The sequence below is a fragment of the Patiria miniata genome, unplaced genomic scaffold, assembly GCF_015706575.1.
Source record: "Patiria miniata isolate m_02_andy unplaced genomic scaffold, ASM1570657v1 HiC_scaffold_21, whole genome shotgun sequence".
Lineage (NCBI taxonomy): Eukaryota > Metazoa > Echinodermata > Asteroidea > Valvatida > Asterinidae > Patiria > Patiria miniata.
This window is the reverse complement of record NW_024037060.1, coordinates 7502092-7514550: the sequence shown is the minus strand read 5'-3', so window position 1 is coordinate 7514550 and position 12459 is coordinate 7502092. Positions and strand designations below refer to the sequence as shown.

The window sequence follows — 12459 nt, the reverse complement described above, 5'->3', positions numbered from 1 at the left end:
GAACAATCGGTGCTTAGTTATATAAAAAATCCAGTTCATACAAATAACGTCGTATTTTAAGGGAAAATGCTTCCTGAGAATACGATCAGTTGTTGCAGTCTTTGTGCTTGATGAATACCGCAAGGTGTGAAGTTGAAATATTTCCCAAGGGCCAAGAAACTTGTGGTAAGGAACTTTCGTTCCGGGAAAGAATTCCATACTGGGCCACCACTCAGACCTCCTGCACTAAGTCTATGGGCCATGACAGCAAAAGTTAAAAGTATTTTAAAAGTTTTTGCTCTCCTTAAATAGTGTTTCTTCATCAGATTTACAACTTTTGGTACTTTTCAGGTCATATTAGGGAATATAAGTGGTGGCCCAGTATGGAACTCTTTCCTCATTCCCACGTCAGGAAATTGATTTCGACTTGTCAACATTTAACAAACGATGTGTCGAAAAATTTGCCACCTTTCAAAAAACAAATCTCAGGAAAATATTCGGGAATGCAGCGCTTTGCTCCTGATTTAACAAATACCGCCGATGCCAAAAAACAACTTGAATTGTATTACCGGAGCATTGATAGATGGTCATGAATACTCCGTGTACAATAGGTTCGCATACGCTGCGAACTCAGCAGCTGTAGCAAATTAGCGTAACAAAGGCGCATTGTCATACGATGCAAACGAACCTGCAGAGCTTGCTGTTGGTTGGTAGCTAAGGACCAAAGTTAGTTCGCGAACTTCGCTGACCTCTCAAACAGTCAATATTGAAGTCTGCCCTTCACATTGTGCTTTGGGCACATTCAGAATGAAATAGGTCATGTGACCTTCGCATATGCGAGCAAGCCATACGCACACACGGTGTGTCCCGTTAACGGGGCTCCCAAGGCAAAAGCGGTCAAAAAAAGCCCTCTGTGGTTCGCGCACGGAGCCCGTAGTGTCAAAACACCTGCTGACACTTACCTGCAGGCCAATCCAGTAGGAATAGCCATGCATGAGCTGCAGATCGTCCAGAAAGGCTTGATCCTCGGGACTCTTGACATACGCAATGTGGCCATCCTTGTAGAAAGAACAGGTGTCTTGGGCCGTCTGCCATGTCTGGTAATCGTAGAAGAATTGGTAGCACTTGCCGTTGTAGCTCCTCCAGCCGTGGGACTCGTCACATTTTGGAATGGATGCTTTGGGAAAAGTGAGGTCAGCAAAATAAACAATTTTAAAAAGAAGAAATTTCTAACAATCTGCCCCGATCAGTTTTTGAGTGAGTGCAATCTTTCAGAAATTTGCTTTTGAACCGAACAGATCGAGAGATCCACTGTAAAGAATAGTTGCAGAGTTCGATGAAGAAATTAAATCCTGGCCGGCCGGCCTGCCTGCAGTGCATTGTGGAAAAATGTCGACCTCCAATTGCAATTTTTTGCAATCTGTTTTTTTCTGAACTGTTTTTAGGTTTGTTTTTTAGGTTTTTTTGTTACAATTTATCTTTGAATAATTCCTTACTGCGCTACTTAAAGGGATTGTCTTCAAAAATATGGTCAACCAATGATGCACCCTTTTATGTAAATAAGTGAATTACATAAAAGGCTCGATAGTTACCCCAAATTAATGGGGGGGGGGTTGTGTGTTTTTCTAAAGAATGGGGACACAAATTAGTTGCAGGCATTTGTTTATGGTGTAAATCGAGGACACACACGTGCAACATCATCGGTGAATCAAGATCAGGAACCAAATCGAGGATGACCTCGATTAGAAAACGTGTACAAAACCAATGAGAGCTGTTGCAAAAAAGTTAGGGTACAAACAAAGGAAAAGGGAAGAGGAACAAAAATAAATCCTTGATTTACACCATAAACAAACGTGTGGGCATGTGTGGATGTACATGTTTTACACACACCCGGAGACCAGATCACACAAAGAAAGAACACCAGATTCTTTGTTGTCCTCGGGAGTTCGTCTTTTCTTGAAGGTGTTCCTCAGGAGTAAAGGTGTGTGGTTAGTCTACAAGAAAGTGTTACATCACAGGAAAAGAGGATAAGACAAAGCCTCGTCCTCGAGACTAACGGAAAAACACGACTGTCCCCACCCCCTCCCGGCCTGTCAGTTACATCTCCGATGCTAATCCAAGGGCCCATACTAGCAATCAGCTGAGATGTTTGTCACTTACAGCTATTCCTTTCACAGATGTAAGGCCTGGTACCGAAGTCACAGGTCGCGTCATTCCATTCGCCAGTGGACGGTTTGAAGGTAACACAATCCTCAGAGAAAAACCAACCGTTGTTGGGTTGGTTAGGCGCCCAGTTCCTAAGGTTGAAGAGAAATGGGAAAAAAAAGTTGCAACCTGACGCCACTTTTTTCTTCATATATCATCTTAATGATCAATGCAAAAATGATAAGACATGAATCTGGGACTGAGAAATATTCCAAATTTTGTTAGGAAACACTTAGAAAAGTTTCTTGACTGTCCATAGACTTTGTCCGCAATCGCGGCGTCAGGTTGCAACATTGTTTTTGAGAAATTTTATTAAATTCGAAAAACAATATGAGAGAGAGATACCTATGGGAGGGGGGGATACTGTATCCTAACTGACACCACTTTTTAAAACAGTCACTAAAATTGCAAATACAGTGTAAAAACAAGTCAGGTCACGGTGTTTACAAACACAAATGCCCCGCAACCGTGACTGTTCCCATGACATAACACCACCCTTTTAACATCAACTTACATGTACCTTGGTCACATGGAACGTTCATTGACAGCATTATAGTGTCTTCTGTAGGTTTTATATGAATTATTCCTTAATAAATCCCTATGATCACAGAATAAATACAAGATTTTTATTGTTTTAGCCACTGTGACCTTGACCCTTGACCTTTCGACCCCCAATGCGATAGGCCTATTTGGATTACCAAGAACGATCCACAAACCAAATTTGAATTTTATATATTATTTCTCAAGTTATCGCGCTGACAAAATTTCTATTGTTTTAGTCACTGTGACCTTGACCCTTGACCTTTCGGCCCCAAATGCAAAAGGGTTCTTAGGATTACCAAGAACAATACACAAACCAAATTTGAAGTTCATATGTTAAGTATTTCTCAAGTTATCGCGCTGACAAGATTTGTCCGGACACCCCCCCCCCAAGTGTTTGCACATGCCCCTTTTTGGTGATGCCCCCCCCAGTTTCAAACCCATTCCGCCGCCGCTGGCTGGTACCCATCTTCCAAATGGGTTTTCTTTGGTGGAATTAATGTCAGAAAAACTCTAGAAAAATTTATTTCAATCTTTGCTGACAAAAAAACATTTTCGTCCGTAAAAAACGTACGTAAACACACATGAACATGACCGCTGTATTCGTCGGATCGGCAACGCGAGGCCGGTGAGTAAAACTAAAACTCAGCCGCCACCCAAAAAAATTGTCCCATTCCAAATGTCAATCATTCTAAAACATTTCATAGTTATAGATCAACCAGCTCAACTTTTTTGGTGGATTTGTGTTTCAGAAAGTGGAATTTCAGACAAAGGTATTTCGTCTATCCATGGAGGTTCTTATTCCTCCATGGTCTATCAAAGGGCATTTCCAAAAGCCACAGCGTGCTGACCCCCGAAAAATCACCATGCTACTGATATTATAATAGAAGAGGCTGACGGAGAGAAGCCTTTTAATTCTAGAAGTAGCACTGAGGGCGCTCTATATCTTATCAGCGCTTTATGCAACATGTGCAAGAAAGTTTTCATCCAGAGCAGAACCACAAAAATTCAATCTCTTTCCGTTAAAAAAAAACCCCAAAAATAGGCTTTTACGATAAACCTTTTACACAAGTGATACATTTTTTTATACATGTACCCGACAACACTCGTTACCAAGGTCATGAATGTTGATTTTCCTTACCCATGAAGGAATATGTTGAGATTGACAACTCCACGATTTGACCACACCGCGTTTGCGGCCTTTCTATGAAATTACTTTCATTCGGCAACAGAGGGCGCTCGAGTAATAAGTTGGTTGGGGAAAAAAACAGTGCCCTCGGAACACTGAGAGAAACTTAAACATAAAGACGGACATGGCTTGTTACAAATTAAAGAAAACTAACGTTTAAAAACTGTCTCATGCTACATGTTTTATGCAACTGAAATAACATTACTGAGTAGGATCTCATGGCATTTTTAAAAACGTCAAATCCCTACCACATTTCAAAGCCGGCCTGTTAACTTACGTGTAGTTTGTATCGATAAGCGACTGGCCGTCGACCCATCTGAAATCGTTCTCATTGGGGAGGTCATGTAGTCCTATCCAATACTGAGATGTGACCCCTGCCAACATCGACTGTAAGAAAGTCTGGATTGGAAAAAAAGGAGAATTTATTGGACCTTCAAAGATCAGCACAGGAGAAATGCAGAGACAGCCATCAGTTGCTATAACGGTCCGTGCGAGTGGTGCTCTGATCGGTCAGTCGGTCGGTCGGTCGGTCGCCAGTTCGTTGGACTGTCGGTCCGTCGATCTGTCAGTTTGTTTTTAGTTGACGTATTGCCTGAATAAGTTCATCTAAAGTTCTCCATGAGAAATAAAATGGGCCAGGAACGATTTTAGACAAATTTTTTCGGGAGGAAATACGCCAATATATATATATTGAATTGATAATTTTTCAATCCTTAAAGTTATATAGTGGGTTTGGGAAAGAGAGTTTTATTTCATTTTTTTTACGCCAGAATTCATTCCCAGTTGGAGTTATCTTTCAGTATTTCTATATGGTGACACGCTATAATCTCAGTGCATCTAATCCAAATAATCTGGGCACCAAAGGGTTAAAAACGAAGCAAAACGAAACACAAAGAAAACGTTACTCGGACTTTTTCTCCTTCGATTCAGAGAAGGGGAACCCTTAATGACATCCTGTGACTTTGTGAAGTTATCCTTATTTAGGCAAAACATATCAAATTTCAAAGTATAAACGAAAGTACAAGACGATTATGATGATCTGGGTCCCCTCCCCCTCCCCAAGTATCTTCGCAACATCCCGCCGGTGTGTGGCAGCCACTCCCCCTCAATCCCAGTTTTCCATCCTTTGGATCCTGCCCAGGCCCAGTTTTTGACTTACAGTGGTCGCCTGGTCAGGGATAACAGCCAGATCAGTTCCGGCCCTAGTCTGGCAATCACTCCGGGCGTCCTTCCAGTTGCGGTTGGAGCCCGCCACGGCCAGGAAGCATTTCTCGCCGAGTTGCTGCCAACTGCCCCCGCATTTCACTATCCCATTCTGTGCCGCAACTGCAGATTCAATGAATCAGTGCAAATGTGTAACTGTAAACAAATTACAAACCTACAAAATGTGTATCCAAAAAATAAAGAGAAAAAATGTTTAAACAATATTAGATCCTATTTTGTTTAATAATAACTTATATACGCTTAAACAATTATTATTTCTCAACACCATGCTGTGTTTCCTATCTCATTTGGACACATATATAATTATATCCAGATCGAGGACAGCTAACTGAAAGTGATGATATGTCAATGTGATCCAATATTTGCAGGAAATTCGATAAAATGAGATTAACATGCCAGCAATCTTTCTGTTGGTCAACTTTGATGTTCTTTGCCAATCAATATTGACTTGGAACAACCTAAGTTTATATGCTCCAATGATTATGCAAACGGTTACATAATCAATGAATCATATAGGTTCCAACTACTAAATACTGATTGGCAAAGAACATTAAAGTTGGCCAAAAGAGAGATCACTCGCATGTTAATCTCCTTTCATCCACTTTGATGCACATTGGACCACATTGACATATCATCCCTTTCAATTAACTGTCTATATCTCTGGATGTAGGTGTTCAAATGAGATAGAAAAAACAGCATTGTAATAATCATTTTAAAAGCGTATATAAGTTATTATTAAACAAAATAGGAGCTTGTATTTTCAATTTTTTTTTTCTCTAAATGTCTCTTTTTTATACACACTGTATACACAAAAAGTTACTTAAAATGTTTGGTGATCCTCACCCGGTTTCAAGTTTGCTTCAACTTTATCAAAATTAAGTAATTAATCCTATGGTGTTGGATGCGAGATTCTCAGTGGCGGTTAGGATACCTCCTTTTTTATCCCTACAATCTAAAACTATACCCCATAGCTATGGCCCATAATGGACTTGCAGTCAGGCGTACATCAGGACATTCCAAAACGAATTCATATAAAAGATCGATGAAATAATAGGAAAGTTTTTTTTATTTTCGACTTTATTATTTATTTATGCTTCCCTGGTTCTTTGACCTCACAAAACTAAATGCCGGTCTTCGAAAAGTAAGATAAAGGTTAAAAGTTCGGTGTCACAAAAGTTTCGGTGTCACTAGCACGGGCATGCAGAAAGTATTATTTTGGTTCAAATGTCATGGCTGTGACCAAGATTAGAAGTTTATTTATAATCTTTCAAAGTTTCGAAATTTCAAAACCTTGAATCTTTTGCCGTGGATCTTTCTTCTACATGTTATCGTCCACAGAAGATCGTGAAAAATAACGGCAGTTATTCTAACGTTTTATATTACATGTACTGAATAGAGGTTCAAGTGGCATTTCAAATACACGCACTTATATTATTTTACTTATAGGGTGTCTCCAATGTGAATTATCAGAAATAAAGGCCTACTGAATATTTCAGAAAGAGGCAACTACATTAGACAAAAAGGCCTGCAGGATGTTCTTTATCCAATGTTATTATTAAGTTCATTACGTCATTGTCATGTGCTGATTTTGACCTCTTTCGTACAGGCTATCAGTTTGCGCTTGCCCAGTCATCCATGACAATGACGTAATAATATACAATTGGATAGAGGACGTCCTTGCATTTCCCCATGTGGTTGCCTCTTGCTGAAATATTCAGTACGCATACATTTCTGATAATTTACATTAAAAAGATTGGTATATATTTTGAGAAACCTTGTATAGAAAAATGAAACCAACAAAGCATTTATTTTACTCCCCACTTGTGTTTGTATATTTATAAATTTGTCTGTGATACCAACAACTGCCCCCCCCCCCCCAAATAAAGAGTATCCGTTGTGGATCGACGGAATTTGACAGAATGCAGCAAGACGAGCAAGCTATAGGGGACAGTTAATGCATCCTGAAGGAGGTGAGGTGTAACGATACTTGGAGTTTATAGTGTGACGATCGGAGCATACTGATCACAATTCTTATCCGAGCCACTCCTCGCTTTTATCAGAGACTGCCTCTTCAAAATAGTGGAGCCGCAAAACTTCTGATATAGTTTTCATAACCATGCAAAGCCTCATGCATGGGGAAGATTTCATGGAGCGCCAACACCATTTTTGCTAAATTTGTTGCCCATGCAACATTACAGGGTACCAGCTAAATTGTCATTGTGTGACTGGTATATTGCTTGTGACTGATAGCCGTTTTATGCTCAGCAAAACAATCTTGGGCAAAATTCTGTGTTTAGCAGCAGCCCAGATCTGCGTGATTCAGAAACTATAAGGTTAAATGTCGACCAATCTATAAAGTCGCATCATGAGCCTTGTTTTTCAGACCTGATGGGCGTGATAGATCTGTACCGAGCCTGGTACGAATCTTATCTGAGCAGAAGTCAAGTGGTTCCTTGTCTACATGACCACATATGCTCACAGTCATGTAGGGCTTTTGTGCGACTATCTATAATATCAGATAAAGTATGGAGATAACTTTCTGCGAATAAAATGGTGAGTTTGCAAGTTTCTAATTCACGCGAATAAGCGTGTGTATAGGATTACGAATGCGCGTGATTTTCTCTCATATTGGATTGGGTGGAGCTTAGGTCATCTCATCCCTCTTTGTATCTCATCACCAAAAAAGCTCGTAAATATAATAGAAGTTTATACCAATATTAATTGCCTTCAGGGAACAACATCATGAAGCCAAGGATTCTATCATTGCAAATGATGCTCCTTTTACGAATCTACACGCTGACTATAAAGACCTCACGATCAAACTTTAAATTTAGCCATTTCTGTTTGACACCAAATTAATCAGGCCTAAAAAGTATAATATTGTCTCAGGCTTGACGAATTGAGCTCATCTCTAAGGGCGGTGTCGTCAGAAAATTGCCGAAAAAAATATCGCCGAGGTTAGTGGGTCTAAACATAAAAACCCGGTTTCTTGAGAAATGCTGGCATGCACCGACAGGTTAACTTCGTATGTTTTTATAACCTTGCTGTCTTCGATTGGAGTTGCCTGGAACTGTACTTTTAAAATTGAAAAAAAGTGCTCTCTATATTTTTTTGGAGAAAGTTTCTACCAAGGGGACTGCTGTTAAAACGTCAAACACAAAACTGGAAGTATCTGTTTTAAAACCGTGTGAGTGAAGTTGGCTTTGCATTTGGTTGTAGACTAACAGTTTCCTTTGAATCAAACCAGAGTTACTGAAATTAATTCTCATCACTTCCAGGTTCGGATCCAGAGGGGGGGGGTGTGTCAACCCCCCCCCCCTCAAAAAAATGTCAATAAGTGAATCGGTAACAATGTGCTGCATTACCTATTATGTCCCCCTGTCTGCAACAATCGGACATAAACCAACTTGACGGACCTGAACCCCCCCCCCCCCCTACACAATTCATGTATCTGCCTCTGACGTTAAATATAATTGCAAAAAATTCGAGTTTTGGTACATTCTATTTTGAAGGCATATATTTATGTACAAAGCAGATGTTCTTTTTTTTGGGGGGGGGAGCATTTACTTATCATCAGTCCCTTAATTGACATTTTTAAATTACTCTTCCTTATAAGGACTATCACAAATAAAAATGAATAAAACTGTCCCAAACGTAACTGGAATGACCTGAAACAAACAAATCAACAAAATTAAAGGGCCTAAAGTAATATTTCGGTCCTTATAACGGGACCCGTTTCGAATGCAACATGACAGAAACACACAAGTATATTATAGTGGACATAAAATTAATTGGATTTTTGTTTAGTTTTAAAAACTCGCCCCAACGGTGCATAATAACCCGCAGACTTCTCTTAGGCACTGGAACGCCTTTTGAGTCAACTATAGCTCTCAACATAGAGCAAGAAAACGGGCTCTTACCTGCAACAAGCAGGGAACAAAACGCAACAATCTGCAGCCGCATTGCTCGCTGTATCTGGCCCGCCTTGGACCTCTGCATAAAACGGACAAGAAGTAATCCAAAACACGGCGAGCAGATTTTACCCCAAAAAACTGCACCGAGGCCTAAACACGAGCTTTTCAGGCCGGTCTGCCGGTGTTAGCACTAAATTTAACTCGTACTTGTTGAACTTGTGAGGAAAAAATCAAACTTGTTGACATTTTGGTAATTAATGGGGCCGACCCTTCGGACTTTTACGCAAACAGCGGGGAATAAATATTCAAATGAGATACTTTGGAGGCTGATTTTGTTTATTTTAGACAACATGTGGGCAGAAAGCAAATCTAGACGCAATTCGATTGGTGAACCAGAACTTTAATCGGAGTTTAATCTTCACGAAAACCAACTGGTACCGAAGAGTAGAGCAAATATTCTCGCCTCGATAAAATTGTATAATTTGACCCAGCTCTTTGGAGGTACAAATATCAGAGATAGCTTCGGTCAATCTTAGAGAGCAAAGTATTCCAATTTGCGATAAGGTATAATAACTGCAAATTTGATGTTTACAAGCTTGAGATTGTAGACTATACAGAACTTCGTCATGATCATAAGCCCTTATGTCCCAAACCAATTGTGCCAAATTGGACGATATTTGAATGAAAACTGTAGAAAATATGCCCAAAATACTTTTTAAAGCCAAAACTGGGCACAAAACTAGCGCGCTACTTAGGTCATCGCAGTGCAAGCTAATGACGTCATATTGTTTACTGGCCAATCAACATTCCTGCCACATTTTAGGAAAATCTGTATTCGCATTTGGAATTTAGGATGGGGGGGGGGGGGGCATAATGTGCCACCCGGTCCTGAGATGACCCAAAATACCCCGGTCCTGATAAGGTTATAACACCGAAGGGATCTTTAGTAGCATGCATCAGTGTAGCTTGGACAGCAATAGCCTTTAGTCAAGTCCCACGCGCCCATACCCGGACCATCCGGACACGTAACGCACCCTGGATGCTGACCCGCAAAAAGACTAGCACGAGCGTATGGCGTGTCAAACGTTGCAATATTCAATATTTGGCAATATATATGTTGGATGTTCAATATGTGTTTGTTATCTTTTACATTTATGTGCGATGTTCAATATAAGTGTGCGATGTTTTTCATTATTTGCGCGATGTTTAATATATTTGTGCGATGTTTTACAATATATGTGCGATGGTCAATATATGTGTGCGATGTTTTACATTTATATGCGATTTTCAATTTATATGTGCGATGTTTTTGACGATATATATGTGCGATGTTTTCAATATTATGTTCGATTTTTTGCCTTAAATGTGCGATGTTTTTCGATACAGTTGTGTGTGTTGTTTTACAATATATTTGCGATATTCTCAAATATGTGAACAATGTTTTACACATATGTTTGACATTTCGAGCTATTTGTATTCGATGTTTCATCGGTATATTTGTATTCGATCTTTTGCAATATGCATTTGATATTTCCCTTTTCATTCGATGTTTCGTTAAGAGTCAAAGTCTGGTTACTAGACCGCAAAAGTCTGACTATTTTACCTAAAGTCAGTGTATGAGACGTCAGCGGATCGCGTAAAGTGATTAGAGCCAGACCTAAACGGTAAAAACCGGAATTGTGGGTAATTCTTTAAGCATACGCAATGCGTTCATCATTGTTTGGGCAGTACCCCAAGCTGTGCCTGTACTACCCATAGTGTTATGTGCATCATCTATGCATTGAGGAGTGCATGACACATGGTCTGAGCTCCAAGGCCGATGTGCACCTGTCCCGTTTAATGATCCAGTTACCTGATAATTTGTTAGCATAAGTTGATGTAAAATTGGGCAAAATTAGATGTTTTTGAAAAAAAAATCAAATTGTAAGGGGTTAACCTTGCATATTTTTTTTTTAGCAAAATCGGGAAAAATCAGATGTTTCTGGAAAATTGCAGATTGTATGGGGTTAGATGTTTATGAAACATTTCAAATTGTACATTGCATATTTTAGCGAAATTGGGCAAAATCAGATGTTTCCGAAAAAATTTCAGATGTAAGGTATTAACCTTGCTTTTTTAGTGAAATTTTGCAAAGTTAGATGTTACAAAAATTTCAAATTGAAAGGGGTTAACCTCGCGTTTTTTTAAAGCGAAAATGGGAAAAAATCAAATGTTTCCGGAAAATTGTAGATTGTTAGGGGTTAACCTTGCTTTTTGAATAAGATTGGGAAAAATTAGATGTTCATGAAAAAAATTCAAATTGTAAGGGGTTAACCTTGCATTTTTTTTAAGCAAAATAGGACACAATCAGATGATTCTGGAAAATTGCGGATTGTTAGGGCTTAACCTTGTATTTCTAGCAAAATTGGGCAAAAAGAAATGTTTATGAAAAATTTTAAATTGTAAGAGGTGTACCTTAATATTTAGTAAAATTTGGCAAAATCAGATTTGTATGAAAAATCTAAAATGGTAAGGAGTTAACCTTGCTTTTTTGGCAAAATTTGGAGCATATTTTACTAAAATTGGGCAAAATCAGATGCTTCTAAAAAATCCAGATGTAAAGTTTCCGCAAAAACAGCTGTTGAAAAAGAGCCCAATGTTGAACTTTACTGAGTCTGAGGTCTATCGAGGGGACGATCCTTATTTCAACTCCCGGAGATTCGCTGACAGTCTCTATTTTTCTTTTTAAGAAAGTCGAAATAGCTGAAGAGGGAGGTGAGAATCTATATGTGCCCAGATACAAAGAGTAGAAATCTACGCGTCTGCCTTTTGAAAATACACAATTGCGGTGTTCATTGTTGCGTAATGATCCGCCTAGCACACGACTGTTTTGCACATTAGGCTGTGTTATGCAGCTTCCTAACAAACCAAACACACTGGGCTCATTATATCGACTTGTTTTTACCCATTAAGGTAAAGCAAATGGACCCAGTAATCTTCCTGGCGCGTTTGCTCACCTATAAAGACAACTTTTCTCAGTTTAAGGAAAATTCTAAGGTAACGAAATGGCCGAGTGGTTACGATTTGTCGTCCACGGTTAGCGGGGTCCCGGGTTCGAATCCCGCTGTTGTCTTTTTGGTTTTTAACGTATGAGTTCAATTATTCACTATAAGAGATTTAATTTCCCGTCGTAAAGTACCTTAGCTTAATCGGTAAGCACTGCTGCTGGTACTGTCCGCGAGTTCCAGGTTGGCGCCTTCGTACAGGTTCAGGGCATGTGGTCCACTCGGAGGATCAGGGCTTAGGGGCCGCCCTGTTCCTCCCTTAGCTCTTTGCTTTTACATGGTGCCTGGCCCTCCGGGGTTATATGGATGGATAGGGAAGGAAGTGTGTATTGGTCGGGGACGCCGAGACCCCGGAAGAGAACTA

At 39.7% G+C, this 12459-nt stretch overlaps 1 protein-coding gene across 1 annotated transcript in view; it reads right to left on the bottom strand.

The window, feature by feature from the left end:
• The window catches only part of LOC119729869, a 78693-nt gene extending 71071 nt beyond the window's left edge, over nucleotides 1-7622 (bottom strand). The window contains exons 1-5 of the mRNA XM_038202660.1: nucleotides 7547-7622; nucleotides 5073-5239; nucleotides 4191-4312; nucleotides 2140-2276; nucleotides 942-1156 (exon numbers count right to left, since the gene is read on the bottom strand). Coding sequence (XP_038058588.1) covers nucleotides 942-1156; nucleotides 2140-2276; nucleotides 4191-4312; nucleotides 5073-5239; nucleotides 7547-7622 — 717 coding nt within the window. The remainder of the gene's footprint in view (nucleotides 1-941; nucleotides 1157-2139; nucleotides 2277-4190; nucleotides 4313-5072; nucleotides 5240-7546) is intronic.
• Nucleotides 7623-12459: the final 4837 nt, after the last annotated feature.